The sequence below is a fragment of the Hyperolius riggenbachi genome, chromosome 3 (genome assembly GCF_040937935.1).
Source record: "Hyperolius riggenbachi isolate aHypRig1 chromosome 3, aHypRig1.pri, whole genome shotgun sequence".
NCBI classification, from domain to species: Eukaryota; Metazoa; Chordata; class Amphibia; order Anura; family Hyperoliidae; genus Hyperolius; species Hyperolius riggenbachi.
Genome location: NC_090648.1, coordinates 224,754,673 through 224,772,286, shown reverse-complemented (window position 1 = coordinate 224,772,286; position 17,614 = coordinate 224,754,673). Strand labels below are relative to the sequence as shown.

General features: G+C 41.5%; 1 protein-coding gene across 1 annotated transcript in view; it reads left to right on the top strand.

The window, feature by feature from the left end:
- The window catches only part of UBE2Q2 (ubiquitin conjugating enzyme E2 Q2), a 38,513-nt gene extending 30,974 nt beyond the window's left edge, over nucleotides 1–7,539 (top strand). Inside the window, exons 11-13 of the mRNA XM_068275852.1 lie at nucleotides 2,683–2,778; nucleotides 2,877–2,943; nucleotides 5,464–7,539. Coding sequence (XP_068131953.1) covers nucleotides 2,683–2,778; nucleotides 2,877–2,943; nucleotides 5,464–5,495 — 195 coding nt within the window. The 3' untranslated portion in view covers nucleotides 5,496–7,539. The remainder of the gene's footprint in view (nucleotides 1–2,682; nucleotides 2,779–2,876; nucleotides 2,944–5,463) is intronic.
- Nucleotides 7,540–17,614: the final 10,075 nt, after the last annotated feature.

Sequence of the window (17,614 nt, the reverse complement as noted above, 5' to 3'; positions counted from 1 at the left end):
GGAGGAACCCTGCAAATAACTTTCGGGTCTCAAGGAACCCCTGCAAAAAAAATTTAATCTCGAGGAACCCCGTGCATTTATTTTTCTGGAGGCAAGTAGGTGAGGCTGTAAATTTCACTAACTCCTATTACACTGCCACTCATTCTACTGTGCTCATGATTATGCTGATCCCCAATTGAGTGCTTCTTTTTACAGTACCCCCTATTATAATGTGCTCTATTATACTTCCCCCAAGATGGCGGAAAATGCCAGGGAACCCCTGCAGAGTCCTCAAGGAACCCTGGGGTTCCAGGGAACCCTGGTTGAGAGAGCCTGGTTTAGACTAACATGCACTGGTCTATCTTGTGCAAGTTTGTGCCCTGACCTCCACTGCAATGAATGGGTACTGTATCACTAACACTACCCAGCTTTTGAATCTCAGGTCGTCCTTTTTATCCATTCATTGAACTCTTCTGAAAAGTAAGCTGTGACTTATTGTGAATGGGTAAGCCATAGATTTGTTTACTTGCCCCGAGTTTGGCTGTACCTGTTTGACCACAGCTGTTGCAATTGCATTATTTTACTGTTGCATAATACAGACCATCTCCTACTTACTAACTACTAGTTATATTTTAAACTGTACATACAAATGTCTTCTTGTACAAAATGTACGGTTTTTGATATTGCATACTTTTGTTGCATGTTACAGTATGGTATAAACTGTCGTAAGTAGTTAAAATAAAAGCACATTGAAAATAACAAAAACATTGATTATATGTCCAGATTTAAGGACTGAAAATAATTCATCACAGATCCAATTTTGATTGGCCATGGTTGGCCAATTTTAACACCGTCATGTAGTTTAAGAGCTTGCCTACCCAATCTGTTCATAGTATTTAAAATTTGTTGACCCTCAAACTAATATGTAAGTGGTAAAATTGGCCAATCAAAATTAGCTGTGCGCACACCCTTACAAATTCCACTTACAAACAGGTTCATTTCAGGAGGTTAAGTAGGGAACTGCATGTACTTTTACACACAGTTGTTCATGATGTTTTTCTTGGATTAGTACTGAATTTAGCTGAATTTGAAAAATGACTATTTTCCAGAGTGCGGTGTAGGTTTTAAGCTGACCTGAACTCAGAATTTCCCCTCTGCTCTAAGATATATATCAGCATAATAACCTTTAGACAAAAACATTTTTGTTGCAGCTGCTACAAATCCTAAAATCTGCACTGTTTATACTTTTTGATTCATGGAAGCAGGCCTATTAGCATCCTGTGTTTTTCAAATGGCCTTATCTGCCATGGCAGTTAGGTGACACAGGGGAGAGATCAAATTACAACTTCTGATTAGGCACAGATGGGTGGAATTAGACAGGCTAAATTCTCTAAATACATACAGGGTGTATTTCTCTCGGTTGTCCTCCTTTCCTGTGCAAGAGTTCAGGTCCACTTTAAGGCAGATCTTTAGGGTAGGATCACAGTGCGACGTTAAAGTCGCGCGTTATAGCCCTTTCTAATGTGTACAAATGCACTGCAATGCAAAGTCAATGCTACATTCACAGTGCATGTGTTGCGTTATAGTGTAACGCAGCACGTTCTGTGAAAGTAGTGCTTGCAGTGCGTTTTGCATGTTATGGGCTGCGTTACTGTTACTGTACTGCACATGCTCAGTGGATTTTGTTTTTAATTAAAAAAACCTAACGCATGCGCCGTTTTGCGCGCATCAGGATGCCACGATAACTACGCATTTGATGCGACGTTAAGATCGCATTGAAATGACAGCTAAACGCAACGCAATATAGCCTAACGTGTACTAACACATTATGCTTTTGCGTTGCGTTACTACCTGCGGTGTGACCTTAACATCGCACCAAAAACGCAACGTCAACTGTGAACTTAGCCCTAGTAATTTTTCAAAGATAAGCTATTGTTTGGCAGCCTTGTCACTGCTATGATGTTCACTTCCCCCGAAGTCCTAAATTTCAATTCAGGGAAGTTTATCTTTACTTACTACCATATTTTGTGGACCATAAGATGCACTTTTTCTCCTACAGACGGTTTTTGGGGGGAGTGGGGGTAGACAGTGCATCTTATGGTCCGAATGATACTGTTTGGACCGGCAGCAGGTGAACCAGGTGTTCCCCCATAAATATATGCTGTCACCAGACTACCCACTGCTAGCTCAGTAGTGCAGTGATTGGCCCCACTGATGGAGCCGTGGTCCTGCCCGTGATACCATTGGCTTCAGTTAATTAGAGCAGCAGGAACTCGCCAATCAATTGCTATCCGCTGGTGTGGAAAATAAAGCTCTGCAGTGCCGGATCTTTCACTGCTGGATATGTTCATGATGAGCACGCCTCTTTCTCATGACTTTCTAGCCTGTGCAATCTATGTAAGGCTGCATAAGATGCCCCTGCACCATGGATGCACCAGGTTTAGTATATTACCCCCCCCCCCCCTCTTGTTTTGTCCTCTAGACCTAGGTGTGTCTCGTGGTCAAAAAAACAATAATGGTACTTTATACTTTGTACATGTACTTTATACATAGTTTTTGCACTCATAGGCCAAACCATGCTGGAAGGGGACGGGGCTTGCAGTCCATCTGACTGTATCTTCTTTATTTTTTGTGAAACAGCAGCACTCACACTGTAAGCATGATCTATACTTTACATGTTTATCACCACCTCTGTTCTTCCAGGGCTGGAGCAGTGCCTATTCAATAGAATCTGTTATCATGCAAATCAACGCTACCCTGGTCAAAGGAAAAGCACGTGTGCAATTCGGAGCCAACAAGGCAAGTCTCCACTACTGTATCAGAGAACAAATATGTCTATACTTTATATCTACTTACCCTAATTCTTTTTCTGTTTTGTTTTTTTTTGCCCCCTCTAGAATCAGTATAATCTTGCTCGAGCACAGCAATCCTACAAATCACTAGTACAGATCCACGAGAAGAATGGTACTGCTGAGGACATCCTGTCTCTGTTGCCAAAGATTGTTCCAGCTTAGCTAGGCTCAATATAAAGCTTATTAGCAGTGTGACACTGGGCATTCTTTTAGGCTGTGTTCACAGTAGTGCGGTGTAATGGCCACTTTGTAACAAAGCTTACTGCAATGCACCACCTATGCCAGTGATGGCTAACCTTGGCACCCCAGCTGTGACAAAACTACAAATCCCATCATGCCTCTGCCTCCCTGAGTTGTGCTTAGAGCTGTCAGAGTATTGCAATGCCTCATGGGACTTGTAGTACCACCACAGCTGGAGTGCCAAGGTTAGCCATCACTGACCTATGCAGTGTTTGCAGTGTGGTGGGTGGGTTGCAGTATGGTAACACACTGCGTGCAGTGCCTTACCGCTAAATACGCACAATAACAATGAAGTGAAGCATACTTTTCATTGACTGTATGCTTCATTGAACCTGTACTACTAAGTACAGCATCAACATGGTAAAAGAGGAACGGTCTTAATTGGCTATGCACAGTTCAGTTGTGTAATCAATGGTGACATTTCAATAACATTTGGATGTGCATCCAAAAGGGGTTAGTCATTTGTATTAGTTACAATAAAACCTGTGATTAGTGGATTGTAGTTGATATTTAGGTGGGTATGCCCCTTTCAAAAGGAAGGGCCAAAAAACAGAGTCCTTTAGAGCCCTTTTCCACTAGCAATCGCAATAACAAACGCCAGCGATTGCGATTTTTAATTAATTCTGTAATGCGATTTTCATTTGCATTGCATTATCATTGTAAAAATCACTCCAGAAAGCGAGTGACTGTAGTGGAAAATACTTCTCATGATTTCTATGATAAAGTAACAACCCTAGCGATTTAAAAATCACTAGCGATTTGCGATTCAGCAATCGCTCGAGTAGAAAAGGGCCATTAGGGGTGATCCACTACACCAAAATTCAATACTTATTTCTTCTAAAAAGGACTATCAAGAAGATACTCTAGCACAATCTTGCAGGCCTGAATTAACTATTTACCATGTCAAGCCAGATAATAGCACCAGTCTCATGACAGTCTTCTATTGTTGTTCATGGAGATTGCTTTCACTGATACATTTTTTATTTATTTTATTTTTTTATTGCTCTGCCAATTTTTGTATGTCAGTGTCAAGTTTGCACTGCCAGATTGTGCTACAGTATCTTTTTCATAGTCCTTTTTATAAGACATAAGTAATTTAATAGATTGTAGACCATGTTCCCTGTAACTTATTTAGCTGGATTTCTGCTGAAATTAAAGCAGGATTGCTGTTATTTTACACTGCTTAAAAGAGCACTACAGCAAATTAATAGCATTTTCTTAAGTTAAAGGGCACTATGCCGAAAAAAGTGTAATTTAAAATACATGTAAACCTTATACATATAAGTACATTTATTCCCAGAGTAAAATGAGACCTAAATTACTTTTCTCCTATGTTGCTGTCGCTTACAGTAGGTAGTAGAAATCTGACATTACTGACAGGTTTTCGACTAGCCCATCTCCTCATGGGGGATTCTCAGCATGGCCTTTATTTTTTTATAAAGACATTCCCTGAAAAGGATTTATACAAATATGCTAGCCATGGATCCCTGCTTGCTGCACAGTTTTTTTGCAGTTGGATGGAGCAACCGCCATTTACCAAGTGCTTTTGAAAATAAAGTAAATCTTGAGAAACCCCATGAGGAGATAAGCTGGTCTAAAACCTGTCAGTTCTGTCAGCTTTCTACAACCTACTGTAAGTGACAGGAACAGAAGAAAAGTAATTTGTCTAATTTTACTCTGGGAAAAATTTACTTATTTGTATATGTTTACATGTACTTTAAATTTTACACTTTTTCGGCATAGTGCCCCTTTAACTATATAATTTCTGCCAGGGGTCTGATCATTGAAAAAATGTAAATGGGTTATTTATAGTAAACAGGGCATCAGAAATCCACCTTACTATCGCTGCAGCTGTGCCTGTTTTAGTCTAAAAAGCACTTTAGTGTTTACAAACTGATTTTTAGTGCAGAAATATAAGCTGATAAAAGCATGGATGAAAAGTAGATATTTGTGTGTATCCACCTTTTTATTTATGTTTTTAGCAGCGATGTCGACGGAGGGGATTGGGTGACATCCATGTTGCGTGTGTACAGGTCTTTTGACAGGTCCACATCTGCCTTTTACAGGAGAAGTTCTCTTTTGGATATTTATCATCCAATGGCTTTGGGCCTAAGATTTTATATGCAATATTCTCTGGCGGTAACCTGAGTTGTGTATCTTTATTGTATACTCAGTATCCCTTGCATACATTCCCTGTAAGTTTAGATTTTTAAATTTGCCAGTCCCACAAGGTTACTAGTCCATGTCTTGCCTTTGGGGAAAAAGGATTTATGCAATGCTAAATCTGTAGTGTGTGTAGATAATGGGGGGGATATAGTGTGTGTGTGTGCGCGCGCGCTTCTAGAGCAGATTGGGGCACATGTGTGAGTTGATCTATCTCTTGTCTCCTTAGGCTGGTACACTCCTCCAAAAGAAGATGGGTAACTCCAAAGTCGCCTTGGACCAAGATTTAAACAAACTTTTATTTTCTACTACTTTCCAACACAGATCAAATATTGCCCTTGGGTCCTCTGTACAGCATATGTTAGCTATTAGATAAAGGAACTGTCTGACCTGTATCATAGAACACGCCTGCTTCTCTGGGACTGAGAGCAGCTGCCTTTACAGAAGAGGCCACTCCAGATATTTTATTGTCCTATTTAAATCAGAAGATCTAGCTTAGTACATCCATTCCACTTTTATTAGACTGTTGTACATTGATTTCACTCTGTTCTTGTGTGTGTTTTTCTTTTTGTTTTTCTTTTTTTCTTCTTTCAGGTTCTTTTTCTTCCTTTGCTCTGCAAAGTGAATTCCATTGTATTGTATCATTTAAAGCCAAACTAATGTTTCATACCTTTAAATGAAGCATTTTAAGAAATGGATAACACAAATCACTTGGGCTCTCCATTTAGAATAAAAAATGAGTTAATAGTATTGCCAAATGTAATGAGGAAGGCTATGAAGTTTGCTAAAGCCATTAACTGTCCATACCAGAAGTCTCGAAGATGTAAGCTGTAGAGGACTACTGGACCCACCCTCCTTTGCCCCATATCGTGGATCATAATGAATTGCTATGGCAAACATTTCAAAAGGAGACAAAGCATTCAGGATTTTACAAACAAATGTTTTTCACAGCAGACATTTCAACTATATTTGACAGTGATTTAGTTTATAATGTTATAAATTGTTCTAGTTCCCTTTTGTTGCAAAACAGTGCGATTCTGGATTAATTCTGTTTACGCTGACTTTTTTTTTTTTTGCCTGTTCCTGAAGTTTGTCAATATGTTGCATTCCTCTTCAGTACATAGCTCATTTATTTGGTGTGGTCCTTCATGAAGGACTACCTTTTCGGGCAAATATGTTTATTCTAATCCCTGGAGAGCCTCACTATGAAGCTTGAAGTAAATAAATACCAGGATTTTTTTTCCTCTAATGTTGCATTTTTATTAACGGGTTGTTGCAATTGAATTCTGTGACTAGGCATTGGCACATAATCAAGAACGGGCAACTGTGTACAGTTTTGAATAAAGATGCTTCATTTTGAATAATAGTTCTATAAGATTTAGGTTCCAAGCACAATGGACTTTGAAGACATTGTGACCTTGAAGAAACACTTCGGACTATATTATTATTTTTTTTTTTATTTTTTTTTATTCCCTGCCAAATTTGTTTAGTTTGTAAGTAAACTTCTGTTGTTGCATAGTAAAGATTAAAATGAGGTTCTTGAGTTGATGCCTTTGTGTTTGATGGGGTAAATCTGTGTTACTTTTTTCTTTCTATTCTAGATCTAAAACACATTTACTTTGTCATTGCTTTGCAACCATATTTACTTATTAAGGGAAATATATTTCCTTAAGTTGTCAACATTTCAAATATAAAACTGTGAACTAGAGTAGAGATGTACATTTTCTACTAAAGTATGCATTCATGTCTGTCTGCCTTACAATTTATGATTATTTAACATCTATAATCTTGTAGCCAGACTTGCTTCACAGCATTTAATTTTTTTTTAAATCTTTTTTTTTTTTTTTTTTTTTTTTTTTTTTTACAGATTGACCCCATTAGGCTTAAATGTTCTATAGTCTCTTTTTCTGTACTGGCATTACTTTCCTTTATAGACACAACTTGCATCAACGCTGTTCTCTAGGGGTCAGCTATATTTAGTTGGTGAAAATTGTGGTATCTTTGGAAATGCTCTTTTTAAAATGAAATATCCCACACCCACGTTCTAGTGCCTGTACCTGTATGTTTTGGCTTGTGTTTTTTTTTCCCAAGGCCCCTATTTAACATCTCTAATAGAACCTTACACAAAAGGCAAGAACCTGCAAATCTGGTATGGTATTGACTTTTTATAGGGTTTAGAAGGTTGCTGACTTGGCATGCTTTTTGTTTTGTTTTATTTTTTTCTTTTCATTGCAGACTTATTTGGCAATGTACAGTAATCTGTAAACTTGCATCAAGTTTATGATTAAACCATTTTAAGATATAACCTGTTGAATCCGTGTTCTGAATTATTTCCCTCTTGCCTGTGTACATTAAATAATATCTTGACATACATCAAATAAAAAAATAGAAATTTAAAACAGAAAATGTTTGAGTTTTTTACAGGTCTGAATGTACCAAAGTAACTGTGTATAAGAAAGCATGTAAAGTATATATTCAGCTTTTTTTGTTTGTTTTTGTTTTTAAAGACTGCAGAAGGCAGTGTCACAGATGTGAAAGGCACACAAGTCGCTGCAAAATCACTCTTGAAAAATTATTAAACTATTTTACAGCGTTCCTATCTGTTGCCTTGGAGCGCAATTGCTTCAAAATGCTGCACGACACACCATTCCCATTTGGCGCAATCGTGAGTTCCCCACCATTGACTAACATTGGCAGAGCACTATTTGGGATTACTGTAGTTTGTCAGCGATCAAAAAATGCAGTTTTCTCATTCCATCCTGTGGCTACACACAATGCAATATCCTGTCAGATAAGATGAGTCGAATCGATTATTTCCGACAGGTCTGATCTGATTTCCGATAGTTCCTCTGATCAATTGGCATTCGGCAAATCAATCAGAGAAACGATTGGAAATTGGATTAGACCTCTCAGAATATATCGATTCAACCCAAAATCTGACAGGAAATTGCATAGGGTATACCAGACATAACACTAAGCTCCCCTGCCTAATGCCTGGTACATACCATGCAAAATATAGATGGTCCAATAGATGATTTCCGACAGGTCCGATTTGATTTCTAATTAATTTTCTGATCCATTTTGTATAGAAGTAATCAGAAAATCGGATCTTACCTGTTGGAAATCATCTATTGGACCATCTTTCTGGCGAGAAATTGCATGGTGTGTACCAGGTATTATCCTAAAGGTGCCCAATAATGGTACAATCTTGATAGTACCATCTAGAAGAAGGGTAAATAAACTGAGTGAAAATACTTTGAACAGATTCTTCAGGTAGTCTCTCCTTTTACACCGAAATGGAAGATTGTTCAATCTAGATTGTATAATTGTTGGGAACATTTAAGCTGGACATACACGCATCAATTGTTACTGGCAGTTTGAGCACCATGATCGAATGTGCCGTTATCTGTGATGCACTGAGCCGCATCGAGCTTCATTTCGATTGACTACAAAAAAACCATTGAAATCAGATCGGACAGTAAATTTTGGCTGATTGCACGTGGCGGTAGACTGATGGCCCATAGCACTGCATGGACGGCCGAACAGTGCATCGCTGCAGTTTGATAGATTTTACCACAAAATCTATTTAAAATCTATCGAACTGCAGCGGCACTGTGTGCATTGTATGGGGGGAATCTATTACTCTGATCAGATTCAGTTTAGTGAGCGATTGATCTGCCAACATTTATGCGTGTGGCCACCCCTTACAGTATTGAACACGTTTAAAAGATTAGACGTTTAACTTGAAAAGGTGGCCATACACACTTTGCCACACAATATGGAAAAAATGTCAATCTTTCAAATCCTCCATACACACTGCACACAGATTTTCAATAGTTTTCACTATTACATTTATTAAAAATCTGTCAAAGTACAACACTGCACTGTTTGATACAGTGCAACGCTATGGGTCATCAATCTACCGCTGCCACATCCCACCAATCAAAATTACAATTGGACCAGACAGGATATTTCAATCGATGTTTGCAGTGCTTTGGTTAGAAATTGTGCTTTGTAGTTTTGTTGGGAAAACTAGAATCAATCCCTCCAAAAATGCTACAGGCCGTGCAAATGCGATTTTTACCCTAATCCCAGCTCTGCATTGTGTGAATGGCTTTAATGAAAATCTTTGCCATAATGCTTTATTGCTTTGCTGATGGCAGGCAATCTGACAAATCGTGTGTGTGTGTGTGAATGGGCTCTCAAAGTTGCCTCACATTTATGATTGCCACCTGCTGTGTCAAAAAGATAGCTGATCTGAATCCCCACACTGCACATAGATTTTGATGCAATGCATCTCTATGGGCCATCAATCTGATGCTGCTCCTGCCCTGCCCGTGACCGATTTGAGAATTTTCATTTAGACTGATATTTTTCATTTTGCTGTAAACCACTCAAAATTATGGTCGACCTAACATGTTGAGGCATTGATTTCTGGCAGAGTGATCGACACTGCTGGGCATCAACTGGGAAAATTAATGGATGTATAGCTACCTTAACCACTTCACCACTGAGGGGTTTTACCCCCTGACCACCAGAGCAATTTTCACCTTTCAGCGCTCCTTCCATTCATTCGTCTATAACTTTATTATTACTTATCCCAATGAAATGAACTATATCTTGTTTTTTTTTGCCACCAATTAGGCTTTCTTTAGGTGGGACATTATGCCAAGAATTAATTTATTCTAAATGTGTTTTAATGGGGAAATAGGAAAAAATGTGGAAAAAAAATATTATTTTTCAGTTTTCGGCCATTATAGTTTTTAAATAAAGCATGCTACTGTAATTAAAACCCATGAAATGTATTAAGCCATATGTCCCGGTTATAAAACCATTTAAATTATGTCCCTATCACAATGTTTGGCGACAATATTTTATTTGGAAATAAAGGTGCATTTTTTTCAGTTTTGCATCCATCCCTAATTACAAGCCCGCAGTTTATAAAGTAACAGTGTTATACCCTCTTGACATAAATATTTAAAAAGTTCAGTCCCTAAGGTAACTATTTATGTTTTTTTTTATTGTATTTTTTTTTTTTTTTTAATTACAAAAAAAAAAAAAAATTGGGGAATGTGGGAGGTAATGAGTTAATTTATTGTGTAAATGTAATATTTGTATGTGTAAAATGCTTTTAGGGTGTAGTTTACTATTTGGCCACAAGATGGCCACAGAGTGTTTGTTTACATGCGACCTGTAAGCGTCCGGAAGGACGCTTACAGGAAGCAGTAGGAGGCTGGGAGACGCACAATGATCTCGCTGTTTCTGAAAGAAGCAGCAGATCATTGCGGGGGCTAGATCAACGAACGGGAATGGATTTTCCCGTTCATTGATCTCCGGGCGAGCGGGCGGCGACGTGCACGAGCGGCGGGTGCGCGCGCACGAGCGGCGGAAGGTACGGATTTCTCCGTCCCTGGTTTTTTAGGAGGGAAAAAAGGGGCGGAGAAATTCGTACCGCTGGGGGTAAAGTGGTTAAAGGGGAACTTCAGCCTAAACATACTGTCATCAAGTTACATTAGTTATGTTAATTAGAATAGATAGGTAATATAATCTCTTACCCACCCGGTTTTAAAAGAACAGGCAAATGTTTGTGATTCATGGGGGCAGCCATCTTTTTGGTTGAAAGGAGGTGACAAGGAGCAGGAGACACGGTTCCAACTGTCCTGTGTCCTGATTACCCCTCCCAGCTGCACACGCTAGGCTTCAAATGTCAAATTCAAAGTGTAAAAAAAAAAAAATAAAAAAAAAATTTGCACCAAAACAGCAGAACGAGAACAACAAAATCAGAAATCCCATCATGCTTTGCACAGCATCAGGGGTAAAAAGGCCGGGCAGTTTTCTTCTGTGCAGCTAAAAATGAGGCTTGTATAAGAGAAACAAAGTTCTGATGCTGTGAAACTGTTAAAGAAACACAAAGCCTTTTCAGTGCTGCTGAGTCGATTTTTAGTCCAGAGGTTCACTTTAAGGGGATCCTAAACCGAAGCTACTGCGCATGCACAGGATGCTCCCAGCAGTGGGAATGTGATCGAAGATGCACGTGGCCAGGGCCGCACAGGCACAGTGGCCATCCACTGGCCTAGTCGCCAAAATTGAAACTGAGACAGCCCCCTGCAGTTTCGGGGGACCGGAGGATCCTTCCAGGGCGGCTGAAGGGGGCTGGTAGAAGCCCCAGGTAAGTTAAACTCATATTTTGTCAGAACTGAAATATACCAGTTGCTGTCAGTAATAGATCAGCTGCTGTCAGTTACAACTGAATGTGCAAGGTAATGTCCATGGTTTCCTATGGCTCAAGAGAGTGATATTACAGTTTAACAGTGTGCTGACCAGAAAGCTGTTAGGGGGGGTAATGACCATTTTCAAAATGGAGGACAGAGAATTTCATTGATCAGAGGACAAACAAGATGCAGGAGAGGACAAAGAGATTGATTAGTAGATTGCACAGAAGGTAAGATGTGTTTGTTTATTTTGACTTTGAATTTTCAGTTCAGGTTCTCTTTAAACATACCTTAAGCGAGGAGTGAAGATTATAAAAGATACTCCTCTCAGCAGCGGTAAGCCTTTGGATAATCCAGAGGCTTCCCAGTTCGTCCTAGTGCCCACCTTTCCAGTGCTGGGTGTCTGTACCTGCATGAGTAGTCTGGGTATGCCCAGTATTATGAAGCTGCTTGTGCCTGGCTTTTTACTCCATACACGATTGGTTTTATGGACCATACTAGTACAGGATTATCTTTTACATGGACAGGAGTTCAGCTACAAAATGGAGGATGCCAAGCAGCAGCAGTGGGGTACCAGGAGGGTCAGTGAAGCCTTCCTACACAGCAGTGAGATTCAATTTAAAGACATTTTTGTGCATACAGGGTTACTGTAAAGTCCCAGAAAGCTCCCCTTTCAACACTTCATCATTCCAGCAATGGATCCCTCAATGTATATAAGTATTCTCAAATACCGTATATACTCGCAAGCAAGCCGACCCCCCCAACTTTTTACTGAAAAACCAGGAAAAAATGATTGACCCTCATATAAGCCGGGGGTAGGAAATGCTGGCCGTGTGATTCTCCCCAGTGTGTCCCAGTATAGTTAGTATAGTGCTCAGTATAGCCAGTATAGTGCTCAGGATAGTGCACAGTATAGGTAGTATAGTGCCCCAGTATAGGTAGTATAGTGCCGCACCCCCCCCCCCCCCCCTATAAGCTTACCCTCCAGGCAACCACTGTATAGGCAGGTGAGGAGATTGTCCTGTCCTCACTCAGGATTAAGAAGTCGCTCTCTGTAGATATGAAGAAAATGGGGTATCCCTCTCCACCAAGGGTGGTTATTAGACGTAATATATTCGAGAACAGAGGCGCCAAAAGGATAAAAACACTGTTTAAAAGTTTTTTAAAATTTGCTTAGGAGGCAGTGGTGGACTTACCTCCTGCAAGCAGGCACAACAAGCTGTGTATTCAAAAAAGGGTATATTTGGTACACTCCGAGGGTAGATTGCAAATAAGTTGTAGCTGTGCTCCCCTCTGTGTATGAATGTGGCTGTACTGCTGCGCAATAACACAGTTGCTTGTGCATGGCTTCTTCCATGCATGAGTGGCTTTGTGCTACCCGGCAGGGCAGCCTGTACTTGCACATGAGTAGTATGGCCACACTTGTACATTGGAGAGACCGACGGGATGAGCTCCAGTTTTCCTTTTAGCACCAAAATTTACATTTTCACATGATGCTAAATTTTCATGAAAGTATTATTTATTGGATTTCTATAGCGCCAACATTTTACACAGTGCTGTACAATACATAGAATTAAAGACAATAACAGGGATGTCCAACAGCATAATACAGGTAATAAGCAACAGATACAACAACAAATAACATTTGTAAAGCGCTTTTCTCCCACAGGACCCAAAGCGCACAAGCATGGCTCCGACCAACGTGGTACAGAGGAAGAATTTTATAAGTCCGGAAATGCCAGGCTAAACAGGTGGCTTTTCAGTCTGGATTTGAATAGCTCCAGGGATGGTGCTGTCTTTACTGGGTGTGGCAGGGAGTTCCAAAGAGTAGGGGCAGCATGACAGAAGGCTCTATCTCCAGATTTTTTGAGGTGCACTCTGGGAGTGACCAAGTTTATAGAACTTGGTGATCTGAGGTTGTGAGAGGTGTGGTGCAGCTTCAGCAAGTCCTTCATGTATCCAGGGCCCAGATTGTGCAGGGATTTGAATGTCAGCAGTCCAATCTTGAAGAGTATTCTCCATTCTACTGGTAGCCAGTGCAGTGAGCGAAGGATCGGTGTAATGTGACAGTGGCGAGGCTGGTTTGTTAGCAATCTGGCAGCAGCATTCTGCACTAATTGCAGGCGACGCAGGTCCTTTTTGGGGAGGCCAGCATAAAGGGCATTGCAGTAATCCAGCCGTGATGTGATGAAGGCGTGAACTAGGGTTGGAAGATCCTCTGGGGGAATCAGATGTTTAATCTTTGCAATGTTCTTCAGATGAAAGTAGGAAGATTTAACTACAGATGAAATTTGGTTTCTGAAACTTAAATCCCCATCGATTAGTACGCCAAGGCTGCGCACAAGGTTGGAGCTGTTTATGTCTGAATTCCCAATCCTGATTGGTGTTGCTTTAGGATAGAGCTGTTTTGATGGCGAGCACTGGCTTTGGACAAAGAGGACCTCAGTTTTGTCAGCATTCAGTTTCAACCAGTTATCATTCATCCATGCCTGTAGCTCAGCTAAGCAAGAGTTTATTTTTGGAGTAGGGTCTGTTCCACCAGGTTTGAAGGACAGGTATAGCTGTGTGTCATCGGCGTAGCAGTGGTACGTCAGGCCATGTTGTTGGATAAGTGTACCGAGTGGCAACATGTAGATTGCAAACAGCAGAGGGGATAGGATTGATCCTTGTGGCACTCCGAATTGTAGAGGTGCAGGTTTGGACATTATAGGTCCTAGGGATACTCTCTGTGTTCTATCAGTCAGGAATGATCTGAACCACTGGAGGACTGATCCACTGATGCCACAGTACTCCTGCAGTCTGTTAAGCAGGATTTCATGGTCAACTGTATCAAAAGCCGCTGAGAGATCCAACAGGATTAGGATGGAACATTCCCCTCTGTCCCTTGCCATGAGCAGATCGTTGCAGACTTGGATGAGGGCTGTTTCACAGCTGTGGTGTTTCTTAAAGCCGGATTGTAGAGGGTTCAGGATGTTGTTTACGGACAGCCTGGTTTCAAGTAGCAGATAGGCAGCCTTTTCAATAACTTTACCTAAGAAGGGGAGGTTGGAGACAGGTATGTAGCTGCTCATTGCATCTGGATCCATGGAAGGTTTTTTAAGAAGGGGCTTGATGGTTCCTTCTTTGAAAGAGGTGGGAAACCTCCCTGCTTGCAGAGAGCAATTTACTATTTTGTGAAATGCTGGGCCAAGCAGGTCAGGACATTTCAGCATATGTTTAGTTGGTCCAGGGTCCAGGTCGCAGGTTGTCTGGCGGAGGCGGCGGAGGATGTCTGAGATCTCTTCCTCACTAATACTTTTGAAGTCAGTCCAGGGTGTTAGGTTGTTTTTGCAGCTATTTCCAGGAGTTGCATGAGTCTTGGGTGCTGTGGACTGAATGAGAGACCGAATAGAGGATACTTTGTCAGCAAAGTAGCACGCAAATTTCTCACATAGCTCCTTTGAGGGACTTATAGTAGGCTTTAGGCAGGATGGGTTACATAGTCTATCAACTGTGCGGAATAGCTGGGCTGGTCTGTTGGCAGCCTTTGCGATCTCCTGTGATAGGTAGGAGGATTTTTTTTTGGTAATCGCTTTTTGGTAGCTTTCCAGGTGAGAGACAAGGGTGTGTTTATCTTTTGGATTCTGAGATTTTCGCCACTTCCTTTCTAGTCTGCGCATTTCTTTCTTTAGGTCCTTTAGTGAGCTGTCAAACCACCGTGCATGGTGAAGTGGTGTAGACCGTTTAATGCGAACTGGAGCAAGGGCGTCATAGGCAGATGACACTGCATGGTTGTACATCAGGACCATGGAGTCTGGGTCTGCGCAATGATTGGGAAATGCGTCGAAGTTGAGGATATTCTGAACGTGCTGGGGTGAGACATCTTTCAGAGAACGGTATTTTATGAGTTCTTTCCCTCTGTGTTTTATCGCTGGTGCTGTCAGAGAGAAGTGGATGGTGTGGTGGTCAGACCATACCACTGGGTTTATATCCATGTATGATAATAAAAGTCCACAATGAAATATAAGATCCAGGGTGTGCCCTGTCTTGTGGGTGGGGAGGTAGACAGCCTGAGAGAAACCCAGCTCACTCATTATGAGAAGTAGTTCACTTCCTAGGCGTGAGGAGTGATCTTCCACCCATGCATTAAAATCTCCCAGAATGATCCATCTAGGGTGTTCCACTGTAAGGCAGGATAAGAGTTCAGAGATTTCTTTAAGAAAGGCTGGACCATTTTTTGGGGGGCGGTATATGAGCAATATGTTGATGTTTACTTCTGCTGACAGTTGGGCTGCAAGACATTCAACGGTTTCAGTGGGGCCTATGGCCAGGGGCCTTATGTTCTAAGAGGATCTGAAGCATATGGCAACACCCCTACCCTTGCGGACTTGTCTCTCACAGTGCAAGACTGAATAATTGGACGGCACGGTTGCTTCAAGAGTTGGGCCTGCATGTTTCCCAAGCCAGGTCTCTGTCAAAAAGGTCAAATCAGAGAGCTCTATTAGGTCATGTATAGTTGCAGTCTTATTATTTATCGATCTGGCATTGCAGAGTGTGGCTGTGATTGAGCTTTGCTGGGGACAGCTATGTTTTTTAGGCTTCACTGTCAAACTTGTTATCCTTTGTCTGGTGTAGCTTCCCTGGTGTTTATTTTTGGATCCACTACCTCTGCGCCATCTTTTGCATTTCCTGAGTATACCAAAGGATTTTAAGAGGAGAGCTAGTGAGGTGTTAAGGTGGCCATACACTGGTCGATGTGCCATTAGATCGACCAGCTGACAGATCCCTATCTGATCGAATCTGATCAGAGAGGGATTGTATGGCTGCCTTTACTGCAAACAGATTGTGAATTGATTTCAGCCTGAAACCGATTCACCATCTGCTGAGCTGCTCCTGCCGCCTGTCCCCCCCCCCCCCCCGCCCTCTATTTTAACTTCCTGGCCACTGCAGTGACACAGGAAGCGCCGGGATGGATGGAGCCGGAACAGAGCCGTGCAGCGCGGAGAAGACGCCCGGGAGCCAGCCTCAGGTAATGTATACTTGATCGGATCGGCCGCCGCTAGCGACGCGCACTTTACCCGCGGGCGATCGAGGGTAATTTCCCGCACGGCGCGATCGACGGACCGATCCGATTTCGGGAGGAAATCGGATCGGCGGCTGCGTTTACCGAGAACGATTGGCAGCAGATTCGATCCCAGGATCGAATCTGCTGTCGAAACGGCCGCGAATCGAGCCAGTGTATGGCCTGCTTTAATTTGTAATTGTTCCTTGAGAGGGCAGGCAGAGAAAAGGTCCTTTGATGAGTATTTGTATGTTGACATTAGAGACAATAGACTTGTTCAGATAGCTTTTTCTTCTGGAATCATGCTGAGATCAAAGGGGATCTGTGCAAGATGCTTTCATTCCTACACAGTTGGATCATAGATTTATTTTAAGTAAAGTTCCTTGTTTTAGAGTTAGATGATAAATGATAAAATAAATGTAGAAAATAGTCACTTGGTGCATATGCCTTGGATAAAGGATTACTCACAGGTTGGAGTGAGGGCAATCACAGAGAGGTTGAAGGTCTTGTTTCAGGTCAGCTGTTAGAGAGCTTGGTGTGTTCAGGAATGGAAGGTTTCATGTAGGATTTCAATCCAGTTTAAATCTCTGCCATCCAAAGTAATCCGATTGTTCTGGTTGGTTGTAGTTGTAGCCTTAGTCGTGATGGGTGGAATTCCTCTGTATTTTGGGTCCAGTTTCAGCACAAATAGGTTTAAAGGTGTGGAAATCTGAGACAGGGTCTGGAGCAGCTTAAGAGAGCTGCAGCCCGGCTGGGCGCGCTCAGTAGTAAGGTAATACGCAAAAAGATACACCATACAATACAGGTAGTAATACAATGCCAGATCATAAATTGAGTAGTGCCAACTATACAAGTTCACATATTCTGGGTAGAGCGAACAATCAAGTATGATGCATGAGAGAGGGCACTGCCAAAGGCTTACACTCTAGAGAGAAGGGGTCTTGACTCAAAAGGAAGGGTGATGCATCGAAAGGTTCTCGGCAGATTGTGTTAAGGTAGCGTTGAGGTGGGGTAGGCCTCCTTGAAGAGGTGAGTTTTGAGGGCTTTTTTTTTTTTTTGAAGGAGTGGGTAAGCCTGATGGGCAGTGGGAGAAAGTTCCACAGGATGGGGGCATCTCTAGTGAAGTC